The sequence below is a fragment of the Haemorhous mexicanus genome, chromosome 14 (assembly GCF_027477595.1).
Source record: "Haemorhous mexicanus isolate bHaeMex1 chromosome 14, bHaeMex1.pri, whole genome shotgun sequence".
NCBI classification, from domain to species: Eukaryota; Metazoa; Chordata; class Aves; order Passeriformes; family Fringillidae; genus Haemorhous; species Haemorhous mexicanus.
The window spans coordinates 2776138-2792988 of NC_082354.1; the positions used below are offsets into that span (position 1 = coordinate 2776138).

Sequence of the window (16851 nt, forward strand, 5' to 3'; positions counted from 1 at the left end):
AATTACTGTTGGAAGTTGTGTCCTGATTGAAGATGTCAGGGACTGGGTCAGCTCTCTACCACCAGGACACGTTTTCCACACGTGGGAAGCCAACTGTTGCATTGAACTCTGGCAAAAATTTCAGTTCCCCACTGACAGCAGCTTGCATGGAAACCTCAGGGAAATCCCTCCTTAACATTTTCTGGTGCCAGTTTCAATCCTGACCTCTGCTGGCAGCCAGACTCAGTAAGAAGCTGATGCCTGCCTGGGTTATTGCATTGCCCCTAAACACTGAAACAAGGCAGTTTCTTATTCACAGGGGGATAAAACCTGCCTCAAATCTCTCTGTGTCCCACCTGCAGTTCACCACTCCTGGTGCAACTTGTCCCTTCTTTGGGAAGTGCCACCACAGTAAAGGAACCACCACAGACATTCCCAGTCTGCCAATACCTGGGCAGTGGTGTGATTAATAAGGAAAAAATTAATATTAACTTATCACAGCCACACAGAAAAGGAATGGGTTGGTGTTTTTTTAAATCTGATTTCTTGTCACTTCAAAAGGAAATTATGAAGAAGGCATAAAAGTGTATAGAAAACCTGTTGAAAACTTCTCTGCTACTGCTCTAACTTTAAAGAAGTCTGCTGTCCTCAACAAAACATCCACCTCGGAGTGTGGGCATTTTACCAAAGTGTAGGCAAGCCCTTTATTCCAGGCTAAAAACTCCAGTGTAAAGAGGGAAACTGGGTAGGACCAGGAGAGAAATCACTGGTGAATCAATAGAGATTTACTGCTTGTTTTTGCATGGGAGGAGCTGGCTCATCTCAGGATAGATTTCAAGAGTGACTGATCCTCTCTGTGTACATGAGTAGGTTGGGGAATAGTTCTTGGAACTGAGTCAGCCCAACAATTGCTTTCATTATTTGCAGCTGTACAAAACAAATAAGTTTGAGAGAAATTTCCAGAGGTGCCAAATCCAATCCCATTGATGTGGGTGAGCACAGTGTTTAGTGCTGCACACATGAAGCCCATGAGTTACAGCTGATGACTCCTCAGCCTCACCTGTCACCTTTGCTAAATGAGCAGATCTGATGATCCTCCTCAAAATAACAAAGTAATTAAACTAGAAGTGTTTTCAAGTGTTCCTTCCTCAGCATCCAAAGTAACTACTCACCACATACAAATTGCCTGCAGAGAGGGGTTCTGATTAGCTTAAAGGCAGCTCAGTGCAGGGTTTGGACAAGCTGGAACCACAGCTTGGCCCAGGTCTGGTGTCTGTAGCTGTGAGGAACAGCTGGGCTGACAAGCCATAAAAACCTCCAGCTCTATCCATCCATACTCACATAAACCACCAGGAGTTCACCTGGGGGGACAATTCTGAGATGGCACAGGGACACAGAGAAGCCTGGAAGGAGCCCAGAGGAGGCAGAGATTGATCACAGAGTATCCTGAGATGGAAGGGACCTACAAGGATCATCCAGTCCAAGCCACAGACCCCCAACAATCCCACCTTGATTGACCAAACTCTCCTGGAGCTCTGGCAGCCTTGGGACCCTGCCCATTCCCTGGGCAGTGCCAGCACCCTCTGGGTGAAAACCTTTCCTCATCTCCAACCTAAAACTGCCCTGGCACATCTCCAGCCATTCCCTGGGTCCTGTCCCTGTCACAGGGAGCAGAAGTTGGTGCTGTCCCTCCACTCCCCCTTCTGAGCAAGCCCTCCACCTTCCTGTTTTCCTACCCAGTGCTCTGGAGAAAGGGAAGAAATCCTGGCTGGGTTCACTTCCAGAGAGATGCTGGAATAGCTCTGGAGTGCAGGAAGTGCTCCCTGAGTCACCTGGGAGGAGGTGAAGGGCTGGGGTTGGCAGGGGGAGCACAGGGTGACCCAAAGGCAGCACAGAGAGCTGGGTCCAGCTCTGGCCAGGGCTGCTCCCCAGGAGGTGTCATCCCACAGCCCCCTGGGTGCCCTCACTCCTCCTGACTCCCAGCTTTGCCTGAGGAATGTGCCCTGTCCTGGAGATGGCCAGAGGAGGAAGGAAAGCTATGTCTGGAGCGCTGATGAAGTAATCCTGTCTGAGAATCATTGGAAACACTGATCTGCAGCCCTCCAGCTTTTCTCAGGAGACCATGCTGGGGGAAGAGGCAAAGACAGCTTCATACCTCACATTTTTGGATTTTTTTTTGTTTCCCCCTAGAGTCTTTAGGGCTCCTTTTTTGGTGCATCTTGTTCCCACTGGGTCTGCATATTTCCTAATCATGGAGATGTGCCAGGTCTTCTCTTTCCCAGAGGAATTGCCATAATTTGGATCAAGAAATAACAACATTCCCAGCCTTTTTTCCATCAACATGAGATTACCACATTTCCTAAATACTTCAAATTGTGCTTGAGTGCCTGGCAGATGATTGCAGATGTTGCCACCTCCTTTCCCAGATTTCATGTTTATTTTCCATGTAGATCCGAGTTCCTGGCTTATCAGCCAGTCCCAAAGTGAGGACATGTCCCCTCAGTCCCCAGCTCACCAGCAGCACGGGCTGGTGACATCCCTGGCACTCCTTGGGACTCTCTGTGGTGTCAGAGGGAAAACAATGGCCCTGATTAATGAGCTGCCACTGCCCAAGACCAAACAATTTTGACCTGGAGCTGCTTTCTGTGACCCCTCCCCATAAATCTGCAGCTGATCCAGCGATCTAGATCACAGACAGCCAGGAAAGGCCGTGGCATTGTAACTCCAGGGGCTGCCTTGCAGCAGGTGCAGGTGAGCCCCAAAGGTGATGTCTGGATTGCAGAAAAGCCAAGGAAAGGTCACAGGGTTTGTGTGTCAGCACCCAGAGCAATCAGGTGGCCTTGCTGATTGCAGGAGGAAACCAGGGTGACCCTGTGCCAACTCAGCAGGAAATGCTGATGCATCTGTGGCTGAGGAAAAGCCTTGTAAGAACAAATCCCAAAAGCTGGGCCAAAGCCTTATCTTATCTCCAAACACTTTCTCCACTTAGCAGTTGTTTTTACTGTGCTGTTGTTGACATCTCCCTACTCCAGACTAATGTTGTCACTTTGGATCATTTACACCCCAACTGCTGCCTCTGGCTGAGCCACACACAACTTTCATTTCCAGCAGGCACTGAGGAATTGGTGGGAACTTCTCCCCTCTCTCTTGACTCAGCTGAGCAAATCCTGCCTTCCCTGGCTGGGAAAATTAATGGAAACAGGAATCCTGTTGCTTTGCCAGAGATACTCTTGGGTTAACACTTGCATTTGAATATCCTGAAGGAACCTTTGCCATGTCTCCTGATGAGTTTGTGATTGCTAATTTAATTTTGGATGAACTTCTTCAGCTTCTGTAGGAAGGGAAGCTTTGGCTCTGGCCTGGAGGTTCTCAGCTCTGTGCCCACACACGGCAGAGCCACCCTGGGGGATTCCTGGTTATTTTGACATGGAAAACCACAGGAAGAGAGGCTTCTAGTAACCATTCCCCTCAAACAAACAAAGGAAATAGAAAATCTTTAAAAGCTGATGAACCATTTTCCTTAAAAATAGTTCAGCTGGAATAGCAGGCAAGGGAGAGAGTCCTGGCCAGAGGTGGTGAGAGGCTGAACCCCTTCTCACCTCCTTCTCCTCTAGGAAAAGTGGTTTAGCACAGTGGAGATACACAGGAAAAAAAAGAAGGGTTTAAAACTTCACTGACAAATTATTATCCTCAAAAGACATATGGAGAATTGAGAGAGCAAATAACCTGACCCAAAGCAGCCCCCTGAGCACAGGAAATGGGAGAGAGGCACTCAAACCACATTAGGTCTAGAGGGGAAGTTTTCCTCAAGCAGTTCTGACCCACACATTCCCCACCTGCAGCCCATCACGGGGGCCTTTGCCCTCTGCATTGACTTAGCTCCCATCAGTGCCTCGATGCAGAACTCAGCAGCCAGCAGAAAAGACAAAAATTGGGAGTTTTTTTCTCTGACTTACAGCCAAGACCTTCCCCACAAGAGCCTCCTTTCCCCTCTGCTGGGAAAGTCAGTGGCAGCAATAACATTTCATTTAGAAGATCTTGCATTGTGCATAGAGAGCACAAAACATTTCATTACAGTCTAGGAGAATCAAAAATCCTATGTCCCAATTCACAACAAAAAGAGGGATGGAGATGGGTCTCTTTAGTTATTTGCTACTGTCTTTTTAAACCTTTAAAAATAATAGAAAACCACTTGAGTGTAACAAGTGAAAGCTGATTCCAGGAGCTGAAGACTTAATAAAAACACCAAATATTGCAAGGCTTGTGATCCAATAATACTGGCAGTGCTGTGGTGCCTTCTCTTTTAATGGGGGTAACCTTGAAATAAATCCTAAAATGATTACAGGCCATTGGTTTAAACATACATGGCTTTTCAGTGAATCCCTGAGCTCTCCAATTCCAACAAAAATAGATTTCCTTGGGGACAGAAGCATGAAAATGCCCTTTGAAAGGGGCACCTGCTCATTTCGAGGTGTGCTCACGCTGTGCTGGGGATGAGGTGCCCTGGCAGCTGGGAGGGGAGAACACTGTCCTTCCCTGGGTGTCATTTCTGCAGCAGGGACTGAGCTGTTTGGAGGGTCTGCCTTGCCCAGGTTTTCCTGGGAGGAGGGCAGGGGACAGCTCTGCCTCTGCACCACCCCAGTCACTGGTGGTCACCTCCCACTGGTCACCAGGGCAGGGTGTGGTATCTGGACAGCTCCCGTGTTCCAGAGGGCTCCTGGAGCTTCTGGTCCAGGCTCTGCCAGGCAAGCACAGCTCACAGGAGCATCCTCAGCAATGACAAAACAGATTTTCAACGCTGTGCATCTGTCACCCTCCTTCCCTGACTCAAATCAGCTCCAAACTCTGACTCCCAGTCCCTTCCAAGGGGCCCTGAGGTGCCCTGGGCCCAGCTCTCTGCACAGGAGTGACTTTACACACGTGAGCAGTCCATGGAGCTCACCCATGTGCACAAAGCTGTTGTGTGCCCAAGCCCTCGTGCCATCCCTGCTCTAACCTGCCTGGTTTTGCTGCCAGCACTCTGTTCTGCCCAGCAGTGATTTCCTTGTCATCTGAAGCAGAGGCTGTGGGGGCTCTGCTCCCCTAGCTCTCCCTGTGGCCAGAAGGGATCCCCGGATCCTTAATCAGCGATCACACTGCCTGAGCTGTCACTGAGCCACACCCAGGCACAGCCAGGCTCACAACCATCTGTGAGGGCTCAGCCAGGGAGAGCTGCAGTGCCCAGAGGGTGCCTGGAGGAAGGCTGTCACAATTAGGAACAGAGATTAAAATACTTTTAATCCACACTCACTGCTGGCCCAGTATGGAGCATCAGGCTGTGCGTGGGAGGGATCTCCCTGTGCCAAGTGAGATGGAGTTGGAAACCATCTGACAGAGAGGTGAGGGAGGTCACCCATTACCCTCTGCCTGGGGAGCCTCCCGTGTTTAATGTTGGCCATGCTGCAAAATCAGATTATCCCAGGAAAAGCAGTTTTCAATACATTTTTCTCCCCTGGATAATGTATCAGTCAACCTTTCACATTTGGCTCCCGAGGATTTGTGGTTGTGCTGTGTTTGCGGTTTTCACTGCCGAGAGCAGAATGTTAAAGCCTGAACTGGAGGTAGGAATGAACTCCCAGAGTCAGAAATGGAGCAGTGAGGCTCTGGGAAGAGGCTCTGTCCTCACCTGGGCTCTTTCCAGGGGCATCTCCAGGCTGGAGGTGCTGCTCTTGTCTTGCTGGAGCCAACGTGTGCTGGCAACAGCCAAGGCAGAGCAGGGAGTGAGGAGCCTGAGGTGTCCCTCCCCTGAGCAGCCTGTCCTTCCCCCATGGCTTCCACAGGTGATGTGCTGCTGAGACCCCCTCTGCCAGACCTGCAGGATTGTCACTCCAGCACCTCATCCCAAACCATGCCAGGGCATGGATGCTGCACCAGCAGCACACCCAGAGCAGGGTCAGCTCCACAGGGGATGGCAGGGATAGCTGTGGCACCCAGGACTCTTATGTGGCTCTCCCAGGGAGCTTTGCCATGGTCATGACACAGTAATGATGGCTTGCTTTTAATTTTATGTCCCTTGTAGCCCTAGAGCAGGACCAAAATTATTTATCAGGGAGGAGAGGACAATGTTCTCTTAGGCCTGGGCATTGGAATTTGAGCAGTGCGATCAGAGCACTTCAGCTTCAGCAGGACCAGCCCAGCAGGTCTCCCACCCCACCCTGGGCAGGCTGTGGGTCCTGGCTTTAGGGACAAAGGCTGGGTAGCAGAGCTGTGGAAAAGAGTGTGTGCACTGCCAGGAATGTGCTTGATTCTCCCTTGCAGCATCCTAACACCTTCATAAAGGCATGAATCTCCTCAAACACAGACAGCAAATATGAAAGTGGAGCAGATCCATCCTCCTCACCCAACACACCCTGGGGCTGTCCCCAGCTTTGCCTCCTAAAAGTCAAGTCTAGCCCTAAAAGGGACCAGAGGAGCTGAGGAATATTGTGAGGTCTCACTCTGCCAGTTTGGCATTAGGTGTTCTGCCTTAGCACAGCCTGACCTTGCCCCCATGACTCTCTCTGTCTTTTCCCAGCCCACTCAGCAGTGGTGTGGCAGAAGGGGCACAGGCTGTTTATATAAACCCTCAGTCACCTGCCAGCAGGGACCAGATGTGTGTGGCACAGGAATTCTCCTCCTGTCCTCTGTGGAGTAGAAAAGCACTGAAATTCCACTTTGTTTATTCTGCTCTTCAGCTCCCAAAGCCAAAATAAACTTTGGGCAAGAAGTAACTCAGAAGCAAAACCAGAATAATTGAAAAATACTTTTCTTTCTCTTTGAAAGAATGGTGTCAAATGGTGTGAAAGCCCAAAGACTCTGCAGTCAGAGCAGAGCTCAGGCTCTGACAGTGCCAGACCCTCTGACAGTGCCACACTTGCTCATGAGAGCTACAATCCAGAGGCACCAGCTGAGCCCCCCCTAAGCCTTAAGAATAACTGAAGGCACAAGAGGAGAGAAATAATTTTGTTTCAAACACCAGGATTTTCTAAGTCCTAGCTGAAGTCACAGCATCAACAGCCCAGAGCAGATCCTGGGAGGAGCAGTGTCCTGGGAGAGCTACAGGGACCCCAACCCCCCCAGCTGGCAAATTCATGGCATCTGACAGACAAATTGGAAGCTGTTGGCCATATCCTGGAGCATTTTTGCAAAGCTCAGCACAGTCAGTCTGAGGGGGCTGTGAAATGCCTCAGCACCATGAAAGAACCTGTGCCAAGCTCAGCCCATTCCCAGTGGGAACTGGCTCTGCCTGGAAACCAGAGGGGCCTTGGAGCCAAGAGCAAGGATGGGCTTGCCTGGCAGTGGCTCCTCCTGCAGAGTTTGGGGCTTTTTCTGTTGGTGCTCAGCTCAATGTGATGCTGCTCCCTGTGTGTGCCATCCTGAGGCTGTTGAGGAATGGCAGTGCTTCCCAAATAAATGGGAACAGCAGAGCTGGAGCCCCCAGCTGCTCTGCTTGCCCAGCATTCCATGGAATGGCAGCTTGGAGGTGCTAAATAATGTCACACAGAGCCACTGGAGGGAGCTGGGGTTGGCCAGACTCCAAGGACCTTGGAGATGGAGCAGCAGTGCCAGAGCAGGGGGAGTGGGCTGGATCTGTCTCTGGAGGCCAGCACTGGTTCAAAGTCTCAGCCAGGGTCTGTAGGGAGGGTCAGGGGCTCCAAGGGCAGTCCAGCACCACGGTGTCTGGGCAGGATCCCCTCTGAAGGACTCTGTGGTGCCATGAGGTTACTTGGCATCTGCAGAGTTCCTGATGGGAGCTCCAAGAGCTCCTGGAAGAAGCCAGAGACTCCAAAGTGGGAGTGAGTCACTGCCCACACTGATGCCAGGCAGAGAGCAATTTACTGAAATCAAGCAGCTCAGAGATGAGAGTAGAAACGTGGGGGCAGGAAAATCACTTCTTCATGCAGTTGAAAAGTTAAAGCCTAGTGTTTCTCTTTCTGCCAGATATGTTATCTCCCTGTCTGCTTCAAATAATGCCCGTGCTGGGAGCCCAGTGAGGATTTCTGCCTTATTGACTTCGAGGCACAGGAGAAGAGAGACATTTGAAGAGCAGGAGGGGAAAGAAAACAGGGCTTTAATGTCAGAGCTTTGGAAGTAGAGATTCTTATCAGAGCCTGGTTTCTCCTCTCCTTGATTATGTTAGTTTGAATTTGGACAAAGCAACCAGCCTGGCCAACCTCCACTTCTGGTTCTTCTCAGTTTCACTTTCTGAACATTGTCTCATTGTAGATGAACACTCAGATTGTCCCTGGGGACAGTTCCACAGGCAGGAGGCATTTCCTGGGCCAGGAGATGATGAGAGAGACCTTTGTCACTGCTGTCATTAATGCCCCTGGTCATCAGAGACCTGAGAAAATCACAGATTCCCTGGAGAGCATTACCCCAACCACAGTGCCCACCGAACCTGGGGTTCAGCTCAGATGCAGGATTTGGGAATGGTAATTTAGGAAACACCAGGTTTTCAATTTGCCTTTAACATCACAGGTGCTCCACAGAGCTGCTCCCCAGAATTATTGTTTTCTCTTCTCCCATTAATTAAAATTTAATGTATGAGCTCACCCATCAAATTTTTTCCCAAGGACCTGACTCCTTCCATTTTTATATGTGTGCAAAATCCTTTTGACACAGATCTGTTCTCCTAAATCTGCAATAATTCAGTAATAAAGCTGGCTGAAAACACTGCTGGCACAAATGCAGGTGCTTGGTGTCAGAAAAGAAAATGAGGAATAAAGGAAACAAAAACAAACTGAGGGCATCTCCTGGCCAAGGATAAATGCAGCACTGTGTGGGCCCCCAAATTAGGAACTATTTACAAAACAAAGAGTTTGCCTCGAGTGCATTGTGCTGCTTTGACACCACTGAATAGCCTGTCTAAACTAATGATGGTTTCTTCCTTTTTTTGGGTCAGGTCTCGCTGAGGAAGAGCTTCTTAAAAAACCAAGGCTGAGCATTTCCATGGACCAAATCGTCATCTCACCAGGAGACACCCTAAAAATAAAATGCTGGTAAGGACTGCTCCAAAAAATGCTGGATTTTTGTCCTTGTGTTGATTGGTTTGGCCCAGCACAGCTCCAGGACAGAGCAGAGCCTGATGCTTGGCCAGCTGGGAGCTGGGGCTGTGTGGAGGGAGTTGGATGGGCTGTGACAGAGCAGGGAGGAGAGTCTGGGGTCAGCTTGGCCAAGTTCTTTGTGTTGTGCTGTTCAGGGGCCCAAGCAAAGCCCTGAGTCAGCACAGGGGAGAGCTCATGGGAGCGGGATGTGCTGTGCTTGAGGACATGGCTGGAAATCCTCCCTGAAATAGGGGCAGATTCAGCTCCCCTGCAGCTAAAATCACTCCTTTGCTCCCTGTCCTTGAGGAAACAACAAAGATCACCAGGAACTGCCACCTAGCCCATCACAGACACTTAAATAAGAAACAGTCAGTGTGTGTACATCCAGCCAGTTTAAACATGTTCTTTAAATCAAATTTAACCAGGACATGTGAAAAACCAAAGTGCTGCTGTTGTAAATCACAGCAGTGCCACTGTCCTGGCACAATGTGTGCCACCAGCCATGCAAGGACCAGCAGGATTTTGGTGCTGAGAGGGAGAGGATGCTCTGGGAACACGGATACAGCTGACACACGAGGAAGGAGCAAACCCAGAGCACTCTCCTGTGCCAGAACACGCAGCAGCTGCTGGGCCCCACAAAAGGCCTCAGACTGAGATGGATGGAGGTGTTACTTGTTCTGAGTGGGATTTTTACACTTCAGTACTGCCAGAGGATGTTTCTCAGTTTTTTCTCTGAGAGTGTTATAGGAAAAAAAAGCCCAAGGTAACACAAACTCTCACAATTTCTCTCTCTCTCACACACACATATGGATTTTACACCTTCTTGCAAGGTTCCCTTGGCTGGCGCCACTACCTGGATGGTTTCCTGCAACAGAAGTTGCTGAAAACAGGAAAAAAAAGCAGTGAGAAGATGAATCTAAGCTTTAGGTTTCGCTGACACATCCCTTCTGATTTTTGTCCCAGACTATTTAATTCTTTGTTACAGTGAAAGGTGAATGGGCTCAGACTGTGTAAATTTGGGATGTCTTCTGGAGTGTGAGGCAGCTTTTTTCCAAATCCCTCCAGCTTGCCATGTGGCTTAGGAGGTCAGAATAACCTTCCAGTGGTATTTTTAGCTTGGCAAACAGCAAACATGATGGCAATAAAGTCTAAGCAGTCCTTTAACATCTCAGTGGTGCTCTCCATAAAACCTGTGTGGACTCGAAGTCCCTCGGGTGCCCCAGGCCAATTAAATCAGCATTTCCCAGCAGTTCTCCATCCTCCATCTTTTTAATCTGGAAGACCACCCGACTTTTCTCGTATCACCAATAAATAATTGAAAGAGTTATGAGCACTTCAGTCCCACATTGCTTTATGGATGCAAAGCAAGAAATCCCCATGACAGGTCTGAGAAACACAAAAGGTGGGAGCATGGAGTGTAACATGGGACCAGGGCCCAGAGCACTTCAGCTCCTTGGCTCAGGTGATTCAAAACCTGGGAAGAGAAGGAAAGTGTGGTTTCTGAATGCAAGATTCCCTGGATCAGCCCCTCTGGAGATGTCTGCCCTCCTGCCTCCTCTGCCACACCCACAGGTTAGCTCCTAGCCTGGGGGAGCTCTGGAATTCTCTGTGCTTCCAGGGGCATTTGTGCTGGGTGGGGCACAGCACAGGGCAGCAGCTCCAGCAGGTCTGTAGGAATATCCATTCTCCCTTCAACTTCAGGCTTTTGAGGTTCTTGGCCAAGATTTCCTGGTTTGTGGTAGTGGGGCTAAAGCTGCTGCTGCCACTCCCCTCTGGCACACGTGTGAAAATCCCAAAGCAACAGCCAAAGGCTTCACCTTCCACCAGAATAATGTATTTAGAGGGAGAAAGATTTAAGGAAGCATAGGTGTGAAATCCCAGTGCTGGCCTGCAGAGCCACCAGAGTAGAACTGGATGGACACCAGAGGGATGTGGGTGACGAGGGGCAGGGACATGGTGAAGTTCTGGGAGCTGTGTCTCCGTGTGAAGTGGCTCTGTTCCCTATTCCTGGCCAGCAATCCCAGTCCTGGAGTCACCAGTGACGTTGGTAGGGTGGGCCAGAGCTCTGGGTGCTCGGAAGGACAATGGGAAGCTGTTCTGACGTGGGGTGGGGCTGTCCAAGCCACCAGAACATCCAAGAACAAGGGCGAGGCTGCTCAGCAGAGAGGATATTCCCCCTTTTGCCAGTGCTCCCGTCAGCCTGGTGCTGGGAATAACCTCAAGAGCTCCACGTCTGCCTCCTCTCCAGGAAGGCGACAGAGGGACGGGCAGGAACGAGAGCCAAGAGGATGTTTGTGGAAGTCACTGGATGTCCTGGCAAATGGGCTCTGACTGCACCTACTGCACCCCTGCAGGCCACTGGAACTCTTTGGCTAACTGGGAATTTCACACAGATACACACTTTGGGCATTGGCATCTCAGTCCTGGGTCAGCATGTCTGGACTGGATTTCTCCCTGGCAGCACCGAGCTGGGGAAGTCCAGGGGTTCTCACTCCTTCCTCAGCCCAGCAAATGCCAGTGGGAATTCTGGGTGAGAAGGGAGAGCCACCCCCCTGTTCTTGGGAAGAGTGCAAACACACACACAACTCCCTCTCTCCAGCACCAACTTCTTCCCCAGGAAAATCCACAGGAGAGTAACTCCCAACCTTCCAGTTTCCACACTAAAAACCAGTTTGCTACAAAAAACACCATCATCTTCATCTCTGGCCTGTGTGGTAGCTCTGGTCCATTCCCAGAGCCCTCAAAGGGAGCTCCAGGAGCTCCTGCTGCCATGGCCTGATGCTTCCAGCACATCGAGCTGTGACTTAGATCAGCTGGGAGCTCTGGGTCCTGCAGCAGGTGACACCCAGGCCCTGCTTTTTGTCCTGAACTCCATGGAATTGCATTTTTCATGAGCTGTGCTCGGAGATCCGGCAGCGGAGGGGTCAAGTGCGGCGAATGTCTCATCCTCTGCCCTCCTGGCTTGATGTTCTGGCTGCTGTCACAAGGGGAATTGGAAAAAATGTGTCCTGAGCAGTTATTCCCAGATTTGTAACCTGATTAGTTTCAGGCCCTTCACAAAAATCAAGACTGAGTCACTGCTGATTAAGCAAGAAAGGTGATGTAAAATTACATAAATATCCTCCTCTCTCCATGCAGCCTCAGTGCAAGAAAATATACATTAATTTAGCTGTTAAAATATGCAAAATCCTCCTCCTTGAACAAACATATAATTTCATCTGATGCTTTGTAATGTTTGAAGTGGCTAAAATACAGTGTTATAACAACAAACTCTTGTTCAGGCAGTGTGTTAGAAGAGAAATTAAACTTTTCTCCAGGAGCTTGCTGCAGTTCCCAGGGAGTATTTCAGGAATGTCTGAGGAACAGTGTGGGGTGATCCACTTCAATTTCTGATGGGTGGAGGTGCAAACACTCAGCGACCTTTACAATTTTTTTGGGAATGACAAGAGTAGGAGCACTGGGAATGACTGGCCAGGAAGAAGCCCCAGTTTTGCCTGAATACTGTGTAACTTGGATGTGTTGTGCTGGCAGGGGAGCCCCATCTGTGAGCTGGCAGCTGAGGGAGGACAAGCAGCGGGTGCATGTGAGCAGCTGCCGCGATGTCCTCGGGCTGGGCTGCAGCCAGCTTGTCCTCAGGAGAGCCACGGCCAACGACACTGGCTACCTCAGCTGTGCCCTCAACAGCCCCCCCGAGCACCAGGTTCTCACGACCAGGATCTATGTCTTTGTCAAAGGTAAGAATTCTGCTTTTTAAATGGTGTTGAGCTCTGGGAGCCTCGTGAGGCAGAACCAGCAGTGCAGGGGCTTCCACCTGTCTGCTGGCCCAGGAGGAAGCAGCAGGTCTGACACTCTGAACAGACCAGATGTATCTGGGTTTTCATGGCAGCTGAATTCTCAGGGACATGGATGTGAGAACCAGAGATTACCCATCCTGTTCAGTTCCAGGACTCGAAAGCTGGATTGTCCCATCAGTTTAGTGGCCTAAGTAACAGATACTTCCTTTAACATCCTTTCCTTTTAAGACTAAATTCTTCAGTCCTACAGGACTTTGCTGTCATAGTGCTTTTCCAAAGATTCATCCTGAATGCCCAAGCCCTCTCTCTTTCCCTTCCTCCCCAGGCATGGACCTTCCCAGCAAGATGCTTTGTAATTCCTCCCCTCCTACACATTTGTCCTTATATCTGTGAGACATTCCTAGCAGAGCTGGGTGACTGCACTGGATATATTTTACTATAAAAAGTGTCCCATTGCTCATTTTTGTTCCCTTTGAGCTGCCTCTCCCCCACATTTCAGAATCATTGAGTTCAGTTCCAGGAATTAATGGAAGCAGGAACTTCAGAGGAGCATGGTCCTCTGTGATTAAGTGAATGCAACCTATTGAACCACCATTCCAATAATGGGAATTTTTGTTAGAATATTCCCCCCAAATGCTGAGTTTTTTTCAAATCTACTTGACAAATGCATTACTAAACACTGAATCATCTTGGATCTTCCAAGCTGAGATTGTGACTCCTCAGATGAAGGAGCTGACTTTTAGTGCCTTGAATAGGAGATGACACGAACTCCTCTGGTGTTGGATAGGCTCAGGATTCGCTTCCCCACAAATAATCACATGAATGAATTAATTTCATTTTCCTGGTAAAAGCTTAATTGTGGTTCTTTGAATCCTCTAACACAAATGCTGCAGAGGCAGTGAGTTTATCTGATGGTATTTGAAGAGAGCTGCAAACCTACACCTCCAGAAAACACAAATCTTTGCTGTCAGCTCTGACTCAGTGTCTCGGGGTGTTGCCAATGATGGTGAAGCAACACAAGAAGTGATTTCCATCTCCCAGGGGACTCTGATATGCCCACAAGGCTAAATTCAGCTTTTGCACCTCCAGGTGAACACACCTGCTCAATTCATGTGGGTGACACTTTCCTGCCTGTTAAAAACAGTCCCTTTTTACCCTTATCCTGCTTTCCCAGCAAGTTTTCCTCTAATTGGAAAGTGGTTTTTTGGCGTTACTTCTTAGTTCCTGAAGTCATTTTTTTTCTCCCTTTCTATTTCCTTTCTCTGTTTTTTTCTTGGTGCTCTGGTTGCTTTATCCACCCTGGTTCTTGTGCTGAGCTGTTTCCTTTTCCCATTACATCCAGCTCAGATGCCCCAGGTCCAACATTGTTAACCCAGCCTGTCCCACACTCCAGGAAACTCAATTCTCTGTCCAGATTCAGTGCCCTGGCTGCCTACCCAGCCCCTCATTACTCTGTGGCAGGAGCACGTGCAGGAAACGTTGTGGACCTTTTGGGACTGCCTGAGCACTTTCCTGAAGAAATATCCCAAGTTATGAAATGCCTCGCCAGGGATGCTCTTGGAACAGAGCTGATCTAAAAAAAAAGGCAGGATGTCCTCCTGCTTGCCAAGGTTCTCCTGACAAACAGCACAAAATCACCCTCTCAGGTGCACTTTAATTGTGTCCCACGTCCTCCCTGCTCTAAAAGCTCTTACTCACACTCCTGTGCTTGAAAAGCCATGGAAGGAAAAGTGGGTGGAAAATCCTCTGGCTTGTCCTGTGCACCCCAAAGAGGGCTCTGTCCCAGCAGCTCAGTCCAGGAGCTGCAGGTTCCTGCTGGGATCTGCCCTGCCAGGCTGAGGAAGCTGCTTGGCCCCATGAAATGGAGCTATTTATACCTCAGCATGGATCTGTCCTCAGGGCATGCTCTTCCTGCCATTCAGTTCCTGTGGATATTTGTTGGAAGCCAGCAGGCTGTCTTGGGGACCAGCAAACTGCTCTGGACTGAAACAAGGAGTTCAGAGCACACCTGTGGCTTTCTTCAATATCTAAAGGTGCCTTTTGAAGGAAATTGCTGTGGCAGTGTCTGGGCAGCACTGAGAAACCCATCAGCTGTCTCCAAGTGAGGGAATTCACAGATCCCTGGCAGTGCCAGACAGGGGTGAAGCCCAAAGCTCATCTATGTGGATGTTTTGTGGAGAGAGCAAGTGCTCAGCGGGGTGTTAGTGAGGCTGAGACAGGTGGAGGCAGAAAATGTGGAGCCAGCCCCTGAAGGCTGGAGATTCCTCTGAGGTTGCAAGCCATTATTGCCAAAAAAGGAAGGGGAATGGTATTTTTCCCTTCATTCCTGGCCAGCTGCTTGACACCGAGAGGAGAACATGGCTGTGTCAGAAGCCCTGCTATTGGCCATTATTTCCTGTGCTGGCTCCTGCTTTCCCAGCCTCCCTGGAGGGCTTTGGGAGCTCTGGCAGGACCTGGCACTCACAGCTCTCCCTGTGGGGTGGTGGAGCTGTGACCCTGCTCATCCCTGGGGTCAGAAGGGGCAGCTGCCACCCCTCAGCTGCACTTGGGCACTGAGGGAGGCACAGCTCAGGAGCTTCATCCTGAATTAATTGCTCCTGAGGCCTTTTCTGCCTCCTGATGCAGCTGCAAGTTCCAAGGTTCATCATTAAAATGGAAGACAATCCCTTCTCCAGTTGCCCATGTCCCTGTTGGAAATACAGAGTAGCCCAGGACTGGAAATAGTTGAGAGTTCTTATCTGAGTTAATTCCATCTCAGCTCTGAGGGATAATCTCTGCAGGGAAAGGCAGGGTCTGGTCCCACACTGCAGTGGCAGCTCCATAGGAAATGCTGCCACAGCCACCCAGACACAGCATCTGCTTCCATCTGCCTTCTGCAGTCATCCCTCCTGACCAGGGACACCTCCCTGTGAGGAATAGCCTCATTTATTGCAGCCTTTGGGATGCCTGTGCCAAGGGACAGGGCAGGTGTGTGAAAATACAGACAGTTCTCTTGACAGTGGTCCCCTCACTGTGTTATCCACTTTATTCTTATACTGAATCCAAACCACAGCACAGTTCCAGCTAGAAAAAAACTATCTCTACCCCAGACAAAACCAGGTCAGCATCCACCAATTATTCCATATCTTTTCCATCATGCCAGGTCCCACATACCACATTTTCCAACATCCCATTGCCTTTCCTGTCTCACATATACACACAGTTATAATTCCCAGCACATAGAAAATTTAACAGGGCTTAGAGAAAGAGGAAAAAAAGGACAAATCAAGCAAACATTCATTCCACCTTCCCAAAGGGCTACCCCAGGCTCCAGTCTAGACAGGAGTCAGGACTTGCAGCTCTCAGCTATTTGAAATACTGTCAGTGTCAGCAAAGTCAGAGTCCTGGGGGGGTCAGCTGGAAGAGCTCCTGGCTCAAATCCTGCCTCAGCTCCATGTTCCCCCAGCAGCCCCTGTGTCACAGTCAAGGACCTGCTGCACATTTTGTACCCCTGAGTCAGTGATCAGAGCTAGGAACAAGCCCACCCAGTCCTGCTGCCTCCACCTTGTGTGAATTTAGTGCTGAGGTCACTGGAGCTGGGCACATCTTGCCAAAGAGTGTCTGGAAATGTTCCTGCAGGTTTCCAAGCTGGGATTCCTGCCCACCCCCAATGGCACTTGCTTTGCCACAGCTGCAGGGCTAAGACAGACACCTCCTCAATGTAGCCAGACAGACTCCACAATGTTTGCCAGCAACATCTTTCATCTTTTATGCAAAGCAGGGCTGTTATTCTATTTCTTGAAACAATTATGGCCATGACAGAGCTGCTTCTCAAATAACTGCTTCAGAAACACCAGTCCCACCTCCTCGGAGTGCAACAGGCACAAAATGCTGTGTGTGAGCCCCGTGCTGGCTGCCACCAGGGGCTGAGCAGAACAGGGTGGATTCCCCAATTCCTGCTCTTTCCAGGGGGGCTCACTTTGAACACACAAACATTTTAACAGTGAACAGTTAAACAGTGAACATTTGAACAG

The 16851-nt window shown here is 49.7% G+C and overlaps 1 protein-coding gene across 2 annotated transcripts in view; it reads left to right on the forward strand.

Annotated features, from left to right (window-relative positions):
* The window catches only part of LOC132333958 (vascular endothelial growth factor receptor kdr-like), a 126241-nt gene that overhangs the window by 24667 nt on the left and 84723 nt on the right, over positions 1–16851 (forward strand). For both annotated transcript variants that reach the window (XM_059859565.1, XM_059859566.1), the window contains exons 2-3: positions 8903–8999; positions 12576–12778. In XM_059859565.1, the coding sequence (XP_059715548.1) occupies positions 8903–8999; positions 12576–12778 (300 nt within the window). The remainder of the gene's footprint in view (positions 1–8902; positions 9000–12575; positions 12779–16851) is intronic.